Source organism: Sus scrofa, chromosome 18, assembly GCF_000003025.6.
Source record: "Sus scrofa isolate TJ Tabasco breed Duroc chromosome 18, Sscrofa11.1, whole genome shotgun sequence".
Lineage (NCBI taxonomy): Eukaryota > Metazoa > Chordata > Mammalia > Artiodactyla > Suidae > Sus > Sus scrofa.
The window spans coordinates 20,106,537-20,125,018 of record NC_010460.4 but is presented as its reverse complement, the minus strand read 5'-3'; the positions used below and the strand labels follow the sequence as shown (position 1 = coordinate 20,125,018).

The 18,482-nt window shown below is 53.1% G+C and overlaps 1 protein-coding gene across 6 annotated transcripts; it reads left to right on the top strand.

Annotated features, from left to right (window-relative positions):
• LEP (leptin) lies at positions 948–18,152 on the top strand. Of its 6 annotated transcripts, XM_021078501.1 has the most exons (4): positions 1,701–1,721; positions 11,947–12,003; positions 12,728–12,899; positions 15,253–18,152. In XM_021078501.1, the coding sequence occupies exons 3-4, from the start codon at positions 12,756–12,758 to the stop codon at positions 15,607–15,609; spliced, it is 501 nt and encodes a 166-aa protein (XP_020934160.1). In that variant the 5' UTR covers positions 1,701–1,721; positions 11,947–12,003; positions 12,728–12,755; the 3' UTR covers positions 15,610–18,152.

Genomic DNA, 18,482 nt, shown 5'->3' with positions numbered 1-18,482 from the left:
AGGCACCTTTTTAAAAGCAGAAAATCACAGAGATTAAAGATCATTCCTGATCTCGCTCCCAGTAGTGACAGTGTATATTTTGGTGTGAATTTGTGTGTGTGGGCACATGTGTGATCAGACAATACATACTATTTTTGTAATCTGATTCTTTTCAACTCACCAAATGTAATTAGTCTTCCTACATCATGAAATATTATTTTACAACGTAATTTTTAATGTGTGCGTATTGCTCTTGTGTGGCTTTTCAATAATATTATCAATTTCCTGTCTTGGATGTTTAGCTGGTTTCCCACTTTTGGTAGCAGGATAATTATAAATCATGACCAATGCTAACCATTTCTGAGATACACAAATATACGGCTCAATTTCCTTCCTTTCTTCCTTCAATAAAGAGTTACTCAGAGCAAAACAACCAGGCTCAAACAAAACAATTATAAAAGATATTTTTTTAGATCTTTGGAAATATGCGAAGGCAGACTAGCTCATGATGTACCAGATTTGCTGTGGTGTGGCAATGGTCTTGTGACAATGGCCTTGTGGTAAAGGTAGAAACACTCCCTTATTTTTCAGAAAAACCTAGTAAAGTATTTAAAGATAAAATGTCATGCTGTTTGTAATGGCTTTAAAATATTTTAGTTCCCCCCCCCCCCAATTAACTAAGCAAATAGGGGGAAATGACATTTGCTAAACCTAAATTTGCAATTTTCTTTCTTTCTTTTTTGCGATTTTCATTTAAAAATGTATCTTAGGAGTTCCCCCTTGTGGCTCAACGGAAAACGAACCCAACTAATATCCAGGAGGACGTGGGGTCGATCCCTGCCTCGCCCTGTGGGTTAAGAATCCGGCGTTGCTGTGAGCTGTGGTGTAGGTCGCAGGTGCTGCTAGGATCCTGCGTTGCTGTGACTGTGGCGTAGGCGGCAGCTACAGCTCCGATTCGACCCCTAGCCTGGGAACCTCCATATGCCGCGGGTGCGGCCCCCAAAAGATAAATAGATAAGTAAGTAAATAAAATATATCTTGAAAACGAAATACTTTGTGCAGGGCCCTGGACCCTGGGGGTACAGCTGTGAACAAAGCAGACCCTTGCCGTGTGGCGGATCTCACCGACTTGGGGGAGCGCGTTTCTGTGAGGCAGTCCCCAATGCAATGTGACCGGTGCCTCCAGGACTGTGTGAGCCTGGCTTTCCTCATCCGCTCCGCACCATCACCCCTGCAGGTGTATGTTCCCAGGCCAGCCTCACGGCGTGTCGCTGTGCTTCCCCGGCGCCCAGGGCCGTCGGATCCTACCGGCCAGAGGAATTGGCTGCGCCGGCCTCGCCATCCGCGCACCACCGGCCAGCGAGGGCGCCGTCTGAGCCCCCAGCAGGCTCTGAGGAACCCCCGGCTGCCACCCTGTCCCCGGCGGCCGTTCCCCGAGGCGCGAGAGGCCGATCCGGGCGTCACCTCGAGGATTTCTCATCCCTGCCAGCCGCCCGCAGCATTTCTGGCGGTTACCCGAGGGTGCGCGCGGAGCTCCTGGCGCAGCGGAGTCCCTCCCTCGAGGCCCCGACCAGCTCTGCCCGGGCCCAACGCTGCCCCGCCAGGCGGGGCGGGAGCTGGCGCTCGGGGTGGGCCAGGGCCTGCCGGGCAGTTGCGCAAGTTGCGCTCGCGCGTCTATAAGAGGGGAGGGCAGGCATGGAGCCCCGGAGGAATCGAGGAATCGCGGTGCCAGCAGCGGCGAGGTAAGGGCTGGGCACTCTTTTCTCCTTCTCCGAGGGTCTTTCTTGGCAGGCCACCCCACCTCACCCCATCCCGGTCCCCGGGGGAAACTGAGGCGAGGGAAGGGACCTGCAGAAGGCTTGGTTCTGGATTGCGGTAGCTTTGCCCCAGAAAACGGCTGGGGAGCGGGAGAGCTTTGAATTTGGGGCTGGACTGTGCCTGTGCCCTCGGGGCTGGAATCTGCGCTCCAGGAGCCAGCCAGGGCCCCAGGAGACTTCCAGAGCCGCCAGCCCTGTGGCTAAGATGCTTTGGAAATGGCCCTGAGCACACCCGCAAAGATCAGGGTACCCCGCCCCCATGTGCAGGGGCCGTGCATTGAGTTTCTGAGGAGGCGCCTTGCTCTGTGGAGGAGAATTCGGGCCCCATTTAGCAGTGGGGTTCCTGAGTTTTGAATGGGAGGGGCTGTGTAAAGCGAAGGCCTAGGGCAGGAAGGTGGACAGAAAGTGTCTGAAGAACCTGAGCTTCCGGGGGTTGGACGCCAGATCTCATTGCCTCTGGCCTCAAAGTTCTGCAAAGTCCCTTCTACACTAGAGATGAAATGGAGTTTCTCTGAGGCGACAGAAGAGCAGGTTATGGGAAAGGCCTGTTCCTGACACATTTCTCAGTTACCTGTTACCCTCTCTCCAGCCCAAACTGAAAATACACACTATTGACAGGTGGGCCCCAGGTGAGACCTACCAGGCCCCACCTCGAGCCTGCCTTCTTTCCTGGCTCAGTTTACATTTCATTGTGGGTGTGTCTGCCTTTCCACTCCAGTTTCTATAGCTTTAAGACGTGACGCTTTGCAGGGAGTTCCCGTTGTGGCGCCGCAGCCGAAACGAATCTGATTAGGAACCATGAGGTTGCAGGTTCAATCCCTGGCCTCGCTCAGTGTGTTAAGGATCCAGCGCTGCCATGAGCTGTGGTGTAGGTCGCAGAGGTGGCTCAGATCTGGTGTTGCTGTGGCTCTGGCATAGGCCGGCGGCTACAGCTCTGATTAGACCCCTACCCTGGGAACCTCCCTATGCCGCGGGTGCGGCCCTAAAAAAAGACCAAAAAAAAAGATGTGCTGCTTTAGAAAATGGATCCTTAAATACAGTTCGATCCGAGTGACACAGTTGGCCTGGTTGTCCTGTGAGAACAGCAGCTTTGGAGAGGACAGGAAGGTAGTCCGCAGGGGAGGTGGGGCAGAGGGTGGGGACTTGAAGGCGCCACCCAGGAGCACAAGCTGGAGGACTCCCGGGCTGGCCTCTGTCCGCTCACCGGCGTTTGCTCTGCAGAGTCCTGAGGTGGGCAGGGGTCCGCTGGGACTAGGGGCGCGCAGGGTGTCCACTCCCTTTCTCACCAGGAAGGTGCACAGAACCCTAGCGGCTCCCACTCTTGTCAGCCTGGGGAACAGGAAGGCCTTGCTGAACCTGGCTCCCATTTAGGCGCAGGGGCGGGGAGAGGCCAGAGCCAAACAGGGGGTGTGATTCAGTCCTTTCCTTCTCAAGCGGTTGAGGACATCGGGCTGAGGGGAATGTTTCCATGTTGGCCAAAGGAGCGTCCTCCTAATATTTTGTACATCTTATGCCCAAAATAACTCTTCCTGGTATTTGGGGGAAATATTTTCCTCCCCCTCCATTCCAGGAAATGGCTCCAAGCGCCAAGGACAGAGCCAGGGAGATTGCAATGAATTCTTGCCCGTCAGCCCCAGGCGGATGCCTCTCGTGTCTGAGTGGCCCATACAGGGTGTGGAGCTGGCCACTTGGGAGAGCTCTCTTCGCAGAACCCGGCTCATCGTCCCCGCTCTAGCCCAGATGCCACCCGCCTAGGGGTCCGCGGGGGTCTGCGGGGGGTCAGGGAGAGAGAAGGGCTCCCAGGACATGAAGTCCTGGTGGTGTGTGCATCCTTGAACCACATGCACTTCATTTAAGGGAAAACGGAGCCAAACGCTCTTGCAATCTGTCCATTACTAGGCCCGATCCCCACCAGCAGCGGGATTCCAGTGGTGGCAGCTCCCTGGTGCCCTGCCAGGGAACGCCTTGAAATTCTTCTTTGTCCACACAAGTGCCTCAGAGAAGTAGAAAGAGAGGTTGTTTCTACTGAAAAACACCACACCTGATGCCTGGGCCCATGGAATCCTTGGCACTTACTTCCCGTGTGACAACAGATGTGCCTTGCTTCTCAGCACACTGCGTTTTACGGTCGTTCCTGCTCAACTTGCCAGCTCTCTGGAACTGAATTAATGATCAAGGCCAACATCTCACCCATCCTAGAGAAGATTTCATCTCCATCTGTGCACATGTTGTTTGTACTGTGGGGTGCTCCAGGCTGGGGTATGCCAAGGAAGAGGGGGGGAAAGCCACAGGGAAAACAGAAGGGGGTGAGCCTCTGCGAAGGGCAGGGGCTCAGAGCACAGCAGGAGGAGCCAAGCTGATGAATGGGACCAAGAGGGTAGTTAAGATGGAGCAGAACTCAGGAAGCTGACGGGAATGGGGCCCACGTGATGCCAGAGGGCACCTCTAGGGTGCACAAAGCCAACCACGGTCCCTGAAGCATTTGCTATCTTCCTTAAGAAAATTTCTTAGGGGAGTTCCCAGCGTGGCGCAGCAGAAACAAATCTCACTAGGAACCATGAGGTTGTGGGTTCAATCCTTGGCTTCGCTCAGTGGGTTAAGGATCTGGTGTTGCCGTGAGCTGTGGTGTAGGATGCCAACGCGGCTCGGATATGGTATGGCTGTGGCTGTGGTGTAGGCGACCCTTAAAAAAAAAAAAAAGAAAAGAAAAGAAAAAGAAAGAAAGTTTCTTAGGAATTCGTGCTGGGCAAAAGTGAATTCTAGAATGTGACTTTAAAACGGGAGCATGTAGGTTAGCCTGAGGTAGACAGTGAAGATCAGGGATGGGAAATATTTCATTTATTCATTCAACAAATATGTAATGAGCCCCTGCTCTGTGCCAGGCCCTTGGGAGATGCTGGAACAAGTGGCATATCCACCCCTCTTGCACCTGGCAGACATCACTAATTGATCGCGGCACCCTCTCCCTCTGAGGCTGGTTGGAGTTTCAGATTCCTCTCCACACAGCACTCCAAGGAGCTGCTAAAAATTGATGAGAGCTGACCCAGGACTTGAAACCTATTTGTTATCCCTGATGAGATCAGATCTAAGGGGAGTTTCTGATGAACGGGAAGAATACAAGCCCCCGTACCCACATTCAGGCTACCAGTTAAGTTTGTTAACATGATTTCTCAAACAGCCTCCTGATTGCAAATAAGAGAAAGCCACTCATGCCAGCTCAGTGTTTTTCAAAAGTATGTTGCAGCCAACATTTAAAAAACAGAATGGAGGAGTTTCTGTTGTGGCTCAGTAGGTTAAGAACCCGACTAGTGGAGTTTCATTGTGGCTCAGCAGTTACAAACCCAACTAGTATCCATGAGGCAGATTAGCTCCCTGGCCTGGCTCAGTGGCTTAAGGATCCGGCTGTGGTGTACGTCGCAGACATGGCTCGGACCTGGCGTTGCTGTGGCTGTTGTGTAGGCCGGCAGCTGAGGCCTTAAATCTCAGGTCCTAGCCTGAGATCTTCCATATGCTGCAGGTGCAGGTGCAGGTGTAAAAAGAAAACAAACAAAACAGAGTGGAGACAAGCGTGCATCACCCATAATAAGGGTGAATTTCATTTCTTGACACTTGTTTCTCTTACATGTGCCTATCGATGTGTCTGCTGCATGAAAAGATACTTTCAGAAAGTTGAAAACTACTCACATGAGTAGTATATGTGGAAGAGTATCTCACTCTGGAGGCTAAGGACAGGGAGAGCCCAGAACCAGCAAGATCAGGAATTTCAGAAAGAAGGTCAAGAAAGAGTACAGGCATTGACCCGAATCCACGCTCAGTGGCTGGATGCCCCCTGGTCTCTCTTAGCCACTCCATGCCTAGGATGCCAACCATGGCTACCCTTGAGCTTCCGAGTCCTCAACTTGGAGCCCTACTTGAAATTCCTGGGAGAGATGCTAATTGACCCGGTCAGGAGCTGGAGGAGGAAGAGACAAGGAAAGGAAGGCCGAAAGAGTATTCCGGTTCTCTTGCCCACTGTTGCTCATGCAAATATGGCTTCTAGGGTTCGTGCATGTGTGTGCGTGCGTGCGTGCGTGCGTGCGTGTGTGTGTGTGTGTCCCGAGTAGATGAGATCCCCCAAAAGTCCTAACTACACACGGAGTCAAGCCTGGGGTAGTCTAGCTCTCCAGCATCACATGCTCTACCCTCTAAACCTGCTGAATTCTCCCAAACCCACCATGGTTTTCCCCAACTCCACACTATCCCCTTGGCCCTGCTTGCTCTCTTCCCCCTGGGGAACTCCTTTCCTTTGGGTCTCAGTGCAAAACTGTCCTCACCTCCCCAGAGTCACCCCCGTTCCCTATGCCCATGAGTCCTGTGCTCCCCCCTGATTCTATGTTCTTTTCCTTATAACCTTCACCAGGTTTGTTAAGATGAGTAGTTTAAGCTTCTGTCTGTTCCACTGGATTCCGAGTAACTTGAAGGACAAGGATCCAGCTTCTCTATTCGTCCTTTGAACTTTCCCCATCCCCAAGTCCCTTCCAACTTGGAGAAAGAGAGAAAGGAGGGAAGGAAGGCTGAGAGGGAAGAATGACAGGAGCCCCCAGGAAGAATTTCTACAGGGAGAAAGAGGGCATAGACTATCCAAGCTTTTGCCTTAAAATTAACAGTAATAAATGTAATGTGCATGAGCATACCAAATATTACTGGAGAGAGGGGTAGTAGTATTTCCTGATGGCTGGGGAAGAGAAGGAGGAAGGGAGAAGGATGTTCTGGGCCCCTTGCTATACCTTCTGGTACTTTCCACCAGGAGAAGACATACGAGCATGCGTAGCTCAAAGCTAGTGGCCTCCACTAGCAAATGCCTCTGTGACCCAGAGCTCTCCCCACCATCCCCCCACTGCTGGGATCAGAAGGCCATGGGCAGGCCTGACCTGGGCCCAGCAATCCCTCTAGCCTGAATCTAGAGAAGTGCCCCGCCCCCCGCAACCGTGACACAGAGGCCCCCACTTGGTCTGCTCTCTCCCCCAGGACAAGAGGGAAGGTGAGGGAGCTCGTACCTGGAGACCACCAGCTTCTTGGGGAAGCAGGAGGCAAGCTTATCTGTGAATAAGGGGCGGCGGGGGGGGGGGCTGCATAGAGCTGCTGACTGGGGCCAAAGGAGTGTGGGCAGCTAAGGATGAGCGGAGGTGGGGCCGGGTCCAGGCCCCAGGTGAAATCAGAGTGGGGCGCTGTGGAGGGCTGATGGCGAAGTTATATGAGCCTCTTGGATTAGCCTCCAGCCTGCTTTCTGTGGTCACTTTTCATTACCTCGTACTGCCCTGGGGGTGGGGGGGGCGCTGGGGGCTCCATTTTCAGGTTTTTCTCTCTTCTTCCCCGCTGCAGCTGTGGCAGCAGATGGCGGTGGAGGTGATGGAGCGCGGCAGGGGAGCTGAGGCACAAGTTAGTGAGCAGGTGGCCCAGAGGATGCAGGGGGGGGGTGGTTAGCAGAGAGGCGGAGGGCACCTCAGGGTGGAGGGCAGCGCCAATGGCGAGGGGCATACCATCCAGCGGCCCCCTCCTCCCCAGCAGCGCCCCTCTCCCTCTCCAGGCTCTGCTTGAACGGCAGTCAGAGGAAAATGAGAGACAGGATATTGTACTGACATTCAGGCAGTTATTCTTTTAACTCTGAGAAAATGACAGCTCCTAAATATTCAAAACCACTTTGGAACCTTCTAGAGAGAAAAGACTTTACCACACAGGCAGATGGCTGACAGTTGCCTCTTTCTCTCCTGACTCCTCCCACCACCACCCTCTCCACTAGCTCACCAGTGGCTCCCCTCAGCACTCCTGGGTCCACATCTGCAGCCCTTTTTTTTTCCCCCTGAACTGAGACTCCCAACTCGAGCTGTTAGCTGGACGGGTCCATCTGAGGTCCCACCAGTACTAGCAAATCAGCACCTTCCAAACCCTCGTTATGGAGTTCCTGCTGTGGCTCAGCAGGTTACGAACCCGACTAGGATCCATGAGTACACGGGTTTGATCCCTGTCCCGGCTCAGTGGGTTAAGGATCCGGCGTTACCGTGAGCTGTGGTGTAGGTCGCAGACAAGTCTCAGATCTGGTGTGGCTGTGGCTGTGGTGAAGGCTGGCAGCTGCAGCTCCAATTCGACCCCTAGCCTGGGAACTTCCGTATGTCTCAGGCATGGCCCTAAAAAGCCAAAACAAGCCAAAAAACCCCAAAAACCAATAAGCAAAAAACTCTCGTTCTTAAATCTCTGCTCAGGCCTTTCCCAACTTCCATCTCCATCCTTGCCCCCTGGGGGGAAAGCATTAGCCTGGGAAGAAGCCCAGCCTCCCTGCCTGGCACTCACAGCCCGACCCCTCCCCGCCTATCATAACTCCCGTGCCAACTGAGGGACCGTTTTCTGAGCCGTCAGCTGGGGCTGCCTCTCTGCCCTACCTTCACACACCCAGCCCCCCTCCCCGCTTCGCAGGACCCTTATCAAATGCCACCTCCTCCAGGGTGCCTTCTCCATCTCTTAGCTGGAAAGAACAGCGACCACAGCAAATGAGTATTGGGGTTGGCCGTGCGCCAGGCACAGAGCTAGCACGTTCCGTACGTCATGTCATTTCAGCCACAGGGGGGAATGATGTCTTGTTTCATCCCCACTTGACAGCTAAGAAAACGGAGTCTCCAAGGGCCTATGCTCCAAACGGAAACAGCTCTGCTGCACTTTAGAGCTCCCCACTCCACACACGACTCCCTCCCCTGGGTTATCGCAGGCGTTTTCTTTATACCAGTTCTTATTTGCATTGGCATTAATTGGGTAAATTCTTAAACTGGTGTCTAAGGGTACAGTTTTGTTCTTTACTTTTATTTTTAGCATATAATACATGTAAGTCATTGTCAATGTCAGATACTGCGGGGTACTCCCTGGACTTCTCGGGAAAACCACTAGTCTTCACCCGCCTCAGTCGTGTTTGCATGTCTCATCTCTGTCCCTGGCCTAGTAGGTGATCAATACGTGCTAGCTGTCAACCATCAAATAAATATCGGGTAACTATTAGGTGGCAAGTTCTGTGCTCAATGAAGTCGTTGCTGTCTCTCGAATTATCCCTCCCTCCCCAGTCCCTAAATCCTGCTCTTACCAGCTGGTGCCCCCATCCCCAAATCCCGGGCCACGACCAGGCCCCACCCAGGTGCTGACACTCAGGTGAACCAAGAAAGACTCGATCTCGTCCGATGGCTGAGGCCCACGTCCAGGGGTATAAATTCATTGGCACTAAGTTTGCCGAGGCCCAAAATAACAGTGCCTTAACCAAGACAGAGGTTATGCTTCTTGCACACTCCGCACCAATCCAGAGAGAAGGGATCCGCGGCAGTGTGTCATCTCGGCTCCAGGGAGTCCTCCGGACCGGGCCTCTTCCAGCTCCCTCCTCCGCCGTTCACACAGTCAGGTCCTCATCCTCCTGGTCCAAGGGCACCTGAACGCCCGGTAACCACGTCCCGATTCAGGCAGCAGGATGGAGGGAGCATGGGAAAGGGAGGGGCGGAGGCACCCAGCAAGGGACCTGCCACAGGGCACTTGTGCTGATACTCAGTTGGCCAGGATTTTGTCACATGGCCGCAGCGGCTGGGAAGTATCGTATCTCTTCTGGATGGTCACGGCCCTGTCTCAACTTGCATGTTCTGTTCCTGGGGAAGATGGGAGTCGATACTGGAGACAAGCACTAGCATCTACGAAAAGGGCTAGATGTGTTGATGAGTGTGTGTGGTGTATGACGTGTGTGAGCGTGCGTTTTGTGTTGTGTGTGTCGGTGGGCCAGGGTCTCCCCGTCCGTTTTTTTCTTTTGGCCACACCCGAGGCAGGTGGAAGTTCCCAGGCCAGGGGTCCAATCCGAGTCGGAACTGCAACCTACGCCACAGCTGCAGCAACACTGGATCCTTAACCCACTGCGCTGGGCCTGAGATTGAACCGGCGCCTCCACAGAGACAAGCCTGCTCATTAACCCACTGCGGCACGGCGGGAACTCCCTCCCCATCGCTTTGATCTCCCTCCAATGGACCTGTTCTCTCTGCAGCCCTCCAGGGAGCTCCCCTCACCCTGGCCTCTCCTCGTAGCCAGACCAGCTCAGCAGCATGTCCTCAGTTCAAGGAACTTTGATTTTTTCTTTCCGAGCCCACTGAAGCCTATTGTTGGTGGTGATAGATGGGGCTAGGAAAATTGCTTTTCCACCCCGTATTACGGGGTGGCCATTTTGTGAGCGCGACTACAACCAGAGTTAATCTGGTGATAAATTCTCCTGGGAAGGAGGATGTCATTTTCGCATGAATCCTAGAAAAGGTTACCACTCCGTCTTGGACCGCAGGGGGAGAGCCCAGAAATACCAGGCACCCTATTGAGAGGGCCCAGGGGAGGCACCAGGCCAAATGCTAGCTTCATTTGGCTACAAGTAGTGTCACCGAGCTTTTCAAGCCCTGGTGAGTAATTATGCCATTGCAAAAGCGCTGATATGTACTCCCCCACCGCCAACACACACACACACACACACACACCCCCCGAGCAGGGGCTTTATAGGTTCATCTCAATTACCCTTTGAGCCAGGTGATGTTATTTGTCCCATTTTACTGATGGGAACTGATGCTTTAGGGAAATAAATGTCTAGCCCAGGTGTTCCCACTGTAGCTCAGCAGAAACGAATCTGACTAGGAACCATGAGGTTGCAGGTTCAATCCCTGGCCTTGCTCCGTGGGTTAAGGATCCAGCGATGCTGTGAGCTGTGGTGTAGGTCGCAGACAGGGCTTGGATCTGGCGTTGCTGTGGCTCTGGCATAGGCCGGCAGCTACAGCTCTGATTTGACCCCTAGCCTGGGAACCTCCATATGCTTTGGGTGCGGCCCTTAAAAAAGACCAAAAAAAAAGAAAATCTATTCCAGAGACACACAGCTAATAAGGTCAGACCCCAGTGATGAAGCCTTGGGACTTCAATGCTGTGCTTCCACCTTTGCTAGGGGTTTGTGGAATCACTCTGGGGATTAGCACTGTTTAACTCCGTTCTTCAGACCTTTGGTGGAAATGTTTACTCAGGTAATAAGTCGTTAATAGAGGCATAAATAACTTTTTAGGAGAGAAAACAAGCAGAAAAACATTTGAAGTGCCCTCTTCTGAATTACTTGGTGTTTTTCATGCATGAAGTTGGCATGGGGATACAATCTCATAGCTTCATCCTAGAGCCAGGTATTTGCTCCCATCTGCCATGGTCCCAGCTGCCCTTGGTTGTAATTTGGGCTTCCCCTTAAAGGCTGGAGAAACTAGTGGGGAAGAAAGTGGCCCAGGCTTTCCAGATGAGGCAGCTGTGGCTGTGAATCCCAGCTTTGCCTCTTACCTATTCAGTCTGGACAAGTTAACTACCTTCTTGAGCCTTATTTTCCCCTTCGATAAAATTCAGATTAAAAACTGTACCTTTGGAGTTCCCTGGTGGCTCAGTAGGTTAAAGACCTGGTGGTGTTGCTGCTGCAGCTCAGGTCACTGCTGTGCTGCAGGTTCCATCCTTGCCTGGGAACCTTTGCATGCTGTGGGCATGGCCAAAAACAAATTAAAAAAACAAAAAACAAAAAACACCCGTACCTGTGATCAAGCACCATGGACAATATAGAAACTGATTGCTTAGTTGTACTATATTGCCAGAATCTAATACTAATATTGCCACCTATGGACCAAAAATGCATTACCTGTTTTTATCAAGACCTAGTTGAATCAGAACACAAAAGCACAGATGGAAGTTTGGCCATCTCCAGAAGCTTTGTGCTAATATTTACTTACTCTTGATCATTTTTTCCGGCTCATCCATGCATACTTAGCACGGGTCGTTGACTACGGACCCACGTACATTGAACTGTATGACCTTTTGTCTCATGTATTTCATTAAAACTTTGCTGATTGATCGACATCTGGCTATTACTAGTGTTAGAATTCATAGTTCCATGACTCTGAATGTTTCAGACATTCTGGGTTATAACGTGGTATAAACTCTGTCCTTCTTTCATGCCTTTGCACCAAAAGCTTTCTTGGCCCCTAACAGCAACCACGTTATACTCTTACTGGCTCTTCCTTGGCCTTCAATACCCAGCCCAGGGGACCCCTCTTCCAGGGAGCCCCGCTTGTACTCCTGAGATGTCATGTCCTTCTTGCAGAGCTCTTCCTCACGGCATCGGGACGGCGGTTCACCCGTTTGCCTCTCCGGATAAACTGTAAGCTACTTGAGAGCAGAGAACATCCATTGTTCGCTGTGGCATCCGTGGTACCTAGCACGGCATCTGACATATTATCAGATCTTCCACAAAGGCCAGTTTACGGTTGAATGCCCGTTGAATTCAGGCTCCCAGTGGGAGAGCGAGGAAGTAATAAAGCCGGTGATAAATGCCGCCGTGGAGACACCAGCGGGCTGCCGTGAGACTAATGGAGAGGACAGTAACGTTATCTCTAATGCGAGGGTGGTTATAGAGTACATTTCATAACACCTTTAAAGCTCTTTCACACGCATTATCCAATTTGATCCTCATAAAAGCCTGGAGATGTGTATATTGTGGTGGATGGAGGGGGAGTCTTTAGCGGTTATGGGATATGCCTGAAGTCGTGCAGCTAGTAAATGGCTGGATTCAAACCAGACCTCAAAAGCCTGCCTGTTTGCTCATGCCCCCTGCCCCGACTGCCCACTCTGTGGCCCACAGCACAACTCACCGTCGCTTTCTTGATCCGTTTTCTTGATCCGGCTGTGCCTCTCCCCAAGGGAATGCTTTTCATTAACATATGTCTGGGTAATGAATTATCTTTGACTCTGAGGAGGCCATAGCCACAGCCGAACGCGAAGCTCCCTTTGATCCGCATCCGAGGCTGTGGCTGGTAACGGGCGTGGGGAGGGGGCGTTTGCTGAGACCCCAGGGACACGCCATGTGTGGTTCCCTCTGTTTCCAGGCCCCAGAAGCACATCCCGGAAAGGAAAATGCGCTGTGGACCCCTGTGCCGATTCCTGTGGCTTTGGCCCTATCTGTCCTACGTTGAAGCCGTGCCCATCTGGAGAGTCCAGGATGACACCAAAACCCTCATCAAGACGATTGTCACCAGGATCAGTGACATTTCACACATGGTAGGGAAGGCCTGGGAGACAAGGTCGAACTGTGGCCAGCCCCGGGGGGAGGAGGGGTACCGGACCTCAGAGGTTGGCGGAGGCTGGGAAGGGGCCGCGGTGGCCTTGACGCCTCCCCACCCCCCCAACAGCTGCCTTTGCTCCTCCGCTTCCCTCACCGCACCCCCCCCCATGCCCTTATCCTCCTTCTTCCCAGACTGGAATCCTGATGCCCAGAACTAGAGGAAGCCCTAAAGGTCCCCGTGTGCCTTTGCCAGGTGGCCAGACCCCCCAGCATCATCCCCTCTGGGCCTCCATCACGTCTCCAGAATGTTCTAATCTGTAGGAATTCTTCCTGGTGACAGCTGAACTCTGATCCTGTGGAGCCCCTTACTGCTAGTCCTGCCCATTGAGCCTTTTTTCCTATACAACCCTCTACATGTCTGCAAACTTCTCTCAATGTCCCCAGGGTGTTTTCTCTGGGGTCCGCAGGCCGAGACCTTCAGCCTCTTCTCAGCTGAGGTCCGTCTTTAGAATTCAGAAGACGAGGTGTGACTCCTCACCCTGCTGTTCCCTCTCTGTAAAATCTCAAGCACGTTAAGTCCCTCCATGTCTGAAACCTTAGTTTCCTCATCCAGATAATGGGACTGTTACTGGGAAGATGTTACCGGAATCCAGGGTCTTGCTCATGGAGCTCAAGAATGAACTTGGCGAACACACAGGGAGCGAGCAAGCAGAAGTCTTTATTACAGGAAGGCAGACAGCTCCCAGCACAGACACGGGGAGGGAAGAGTCCCCCCGCCCATTGTTCTACGGAGGTTTTTATCACTTAAAGACGGGAGTACCAATGTGGGGTCCAGATATCCGTTCTTCTTCCCATTGCCCAGTTTACCTATATGGCGCCTTGTCCAGGAGGGACTCTGTAGAGTTAGGGGTGCTCCGTAAGTTTTATGGTGCGTCTGCTCTTCTCTGCCCTAGACTTAGAGTCGCCACTCTTTCCATTCTTCTGCTCACAGTCAAATGCATAGGTCAGGGGTTAATTCCCACCTTCACAGAAATCAAATGTCCTTTCAATAGTTAATCTTCCAATAAGCAAGGCCTGCTTGTCTTGATTAGTTTTTACAAATCTTAAACCATGGCCATTAATCAGGGAAGAGATCGAAGCCCATGTTCCCACACTAACTGCCTGAATTATTAGTCTGCCTCAGGACTATCTTAATAGTCTTCGCAAGGTTGTTTTGAGATTAAATTAGATAGGAGTTCCTGTCGAGGCGCGACGGAAACAGATCCGACTCAGAACCATGAGACAGGTTCGATCCCTGGCTTTGTCAGTGGGTTAGGATCCGGTGCTGCTGTGAGCTGTGGTGTAGGTCGCAGAGGTGGCTCGGATCCCGCGTTGCTGTGGCTGTGGTGTAGGCCGGTGGCAACAGCTCCGATTAGACCCCTAGCCTGGGAACCTCCATGTGCCGCGGGTACCGCCCTAAAAAAAGACAAAAGATGGGAAAAAAAAAAGGTTACATTAGATAAAGCAAGTGACTCCTCCACCACCACACATATCCCTGCAGAACCAGGACAGAGCATGCCTTCTTGAAAAGTTTTCGGTTGTGGCTTTGATAGCGCCCAGCCTTAAAAGCCAACTTTTCAATCTGCCCAGAGCAGTCTGGAGACTTCCGCATCTCCTGGCCACTCTGGGTTTCTAACAGTGGCCTTGGGCAGCCTGGGAACAGTCCGGTGGCCAGAAGCAGGGACAGCTGAGAACCAGATAGAGCTTGGGCACTTTCTAGAGAAAAACCCTAAGTCTCCTTGCTTTCCAGCCATGCAACAAGCTGCGCATGACAGATCCAGCGTGTCCCAGCCTGTGTGGTGCAGGGAGTGAGCGCTGCGGGCAGGGGGTGGGGGAGCGGAGGAGCGAGGCGGGGCATCGCGGGGGCTGCAGCCTCCATCCCTAAGTGGGGAGACTTCATGAAGAGCCTGACCAGGAGGGAGGGGCATGTGTGGAGGACCTCAGGGTCTGGGGAAGGGACCCAACTATGTGAGAAACAGACAGTCATGGCTGGTTCTACAGAAGAGGCATCTGGAGGCCATTCAGAATGGCCCGCGAAGGCTGGTCTGGGGGTGGAGGGCAGGGGGCTTTGGCAAGGGCAGGAAGACAGAAGGCCGTGAGACCAGCTTGGAGGCTTGGCAGCCACGCCAGCCCAAGGAGTTCGGGCCTAGATAGGATGGTGTGGAAGGGGAAAAGAAGCAGCCGGAGGTGGGGGGTGGGGGTGGGGGTGGACGTGGACCAGTCTCCACGCCCGCAGGAAGGGCCAGGGGCTTGGCAGAGCCAACATCTCTCTCGCTGAGCTCTCGCTCTCCCCTTCCTCCTGCACAGCAGTCTGTCTCCTCCAAACAGAGGGTCACCGGTTTGGACTTCATCCCTGGGCTCCATCCTGTCCTGAGTTTGTCCAAGATGGACCAGACCCTGGCGATCTACCAACAGATCCTCACCAGTCTGCCTTCCAGAAATGTGATCCAAATATCGAATGACCTGGAGAACCTCCGGGACCTTCTCCACCTGCTGGCCTCCTCCAAGAGCTGCCCCTTGCCCCAGGCCAGGGCCCTGGAGACCTTGGAGAGCCTGGGCGGCGTCCTGGAAGCCTCCCTCTACTCCACGGAGGTGGTGGCCCTGAGCAGGCTGCAGGGGGCTCTGCAGGACATGCTGCGGCAGCTGGACCTCAGCCCTGGCTGCTGAAGCCTTGAAGGCCTCTCTCCCCACAGTCGGGGGAAGAAACCTGAGCTTCCAGGAGTCTGCTGGAGAAGAGAGCCTGTGCGGACCTCCTCTCTGCAGGTCTGCGGGCCATTTCTCTCTCGCTCCGCTAAGCTGCTCTTCCAAAGGCAGAAAACTCCAAGGCACGACACCAAAGACAGAAAGGCCTGGTTCCGCGCCCACCGGGAAAGGGGGGCCCGTCCAGCCAACGGTGGACTAGATTTCGGATTTTCCACCAACGTCTTCCTTCCTGTTCCATCTCCAGCTCACCGCGTGCTTCAGCGTGACCGGGGGGATTTCAGAGCCTTTCGACCATCAAGCAGGGTTCCATCTGAGAATTCCGGGGAGCACGGTGAAGGCTACAGGCACACACAGCTGGATGCTCCCACGCAACACAAGTTGGAAGCATTTCTTTATTTATTATGCGGTGTATTCTGGTTGGATTTGAAGCAAAACACCAGCCTTTCCAGGCTCTCTGGGGTCAGCCGGGGCTAGGGGGAGGCTCCCGAGGTGCTGTTTCCAGTACCATCCATGGGCCTGGCTGAGGCCAACCCATTTTGAGTGACTTGAGGGCTCTCAAGGTCGTTCTCTAGAGACTGGCTTTGTTTCTACTGTGACTGACTTTAAAACTGCAGCGTGTGCACTGGCATCGCCCTGCGCGGATCTCGAAGGGCCAGGTTCTCTTAGAAAGAAGAAGATGAACTTTGTCAGGGGTGTGTACGCGGAGACAGGAAGTGTGTTGGTGGGCGGGGCATGGATCCAGAATGTGTATTTCTTGTGTGATGGACATTTGTGTGAGGGGCTCTCTGGACAGGGTGAGGTCATTGTCTCATCTTCGTGGTTTTCATGAGAGAAGGAGATGATTCCTTCACGGGGGTCGTGGGGTTTTGCCAGCCGCCCGTGCAGGGAGTGGGGAAGGGGCTGAAGCCGAAGACCGTTGGGGGCCGTGGTGAGCTCTGCCTTCTCCAGCTGCTAGAGGCTGGTCTTTCTCATCAGGGAGTGAGGGTCTCGCGTTGGAGACAGTGATCCCCAGGGCGGGGATCCTTGCCGTGGCCCTCTGAATGGTCTGGGTTGATCCCACACTGATGTCATAACAGGGAAGTGCCCTGGTTTGGGATTTGTATGCTCACCCAAAGCAAGGGCCTGCTTCCCATCCATTTGGGAAGGATTTTTTCCTCCAGGGGGAGGGTGAAAGCTCTGGGAGGTCTGTGGGCTTTAGCAGATGGTCCCAAGTCCTGGGTCAGTGAGTCCCGGGACTCCGTGACCGGCCTCGAGGAGCCCCCTTCTCCCTACAGGTCATGTTCAATAGGTCAAACAAGGAGGCATGGGTTTCCCACCATCCTGCCGCTGTGATGCAGCCATCGCACTACAGGAGGTAGATCTGTCCAAGGAAATTTGAATCTAAGCAATCACTTTCAAGACTGAGCATCTATTGTGCTCAGCCCCAACTGGTGCTATGGGCTCAGAGAAGCTCATCAAATAAATATTAAAATCCAGTCCTGCCTTCAGGGACCTTGCATTCCAGATGATAACACCTCCCCCACACCCCGTCTGCAGAGGCTGTCATTTCACCATGGCAACCGAGCAGCTGAAACACAGTGCGGTCCTCAGCAGGTGGAAAGGCTGAGCTGAGGAGGGCAGTGCCCGGGGGCCCACAGGCTAACCCTGCTTGCACTTGGTAGCATTTTTACTGTTCGGGGCGCATCAGCATCTATTACTGAGAAGCCGCATCCCTTTGAAGCAGGATAGCTGAGACTATAAAAATAAGAAAATACCAGAGTTCCCTTGTGGCACAGAGGGCTAAGGATCCAGTGTTGTTGCTGCAGCAGCTTGGGTCACGGCTGTGGCAAGGGTTCGATCCCTGGCCTGGGAACTTTCACATGTTGCAGGCAAGGCCAAAAAAAATAAATAAATAAAAATAAACAAAAAAAACAAGACCATAACAGCAGACTGGTGGCAAACCAGGACTAGAACCTGGGTCCTCTGACCCCTAGAGTCAGTGTCCCCTGAGCCAGCTAGTGTTCTCTGGGGACGGGAACAGGGTTGGGCAGGGAGTTCAGGAAGTGTTTGCTGGAAGAGCGGAGTTTCCAGGCTGATTTTGCAGGAGGTGAGGGAAGTGGATTGCCTGGAGGGAGGAGGCTGTTTTGTTTGAAGCTTCGGTGCTGAGACACCAAGGGGACAGGATGAGCAGCCAGGTGCAGAGAAAGGCAGAGGAAGGAAGGAAGAAGGAAAGAGTCACGTCGAAGAGGCCACCAGAGGTAAAGACATTTGCTGTTGAAAGAGTTAAGAGTCAAGTTCTAGAGCAAGACTCGTGTGGCAGACAGTCAGACCCGCTCTGGAAAATGTCCTGATAATCACGGCCAGCCAGTCAGGCTGGGGTGTTTGAAGCCTTTTGCTCACAAAACCTGGCACTATGGCTCATTCCCAGAATGTGACATTTCCAAAATGTAAACAATTGTCTTTTTCCATAATTCAGAGCCATTTTTTTTTGTTCCCTCAAATCCAAATAAATTACCTTTGCCCCCTGGCCTTTGTTTCTCATAGCCCGTGGTGGAGGGGCTTCAGCAGGGCTGCTTGTGTGTGACAGGGCACGGCCTGGCTGGCCTCCGTCCATCCCTGGGGTCAGCTCTGCCCGGGCTTGGCCACAGCCGGCCACCAGTTATTCAGGCTAAAGGATGCCCCCGGAGCTCAGAGTACACTCTGCACAGAGTCCATGTGCGCCGGCAAAGCAGCCTCGAGTAGCACCAAGCACCCAACGACTTAAAAACAAAAATTTTAAAAGAACAGCACACACACAGAAACATGCAGCCCGATAACAGACCAGGTGAGGGGCACAGACTCAAAAAGCAGCAAGAAGG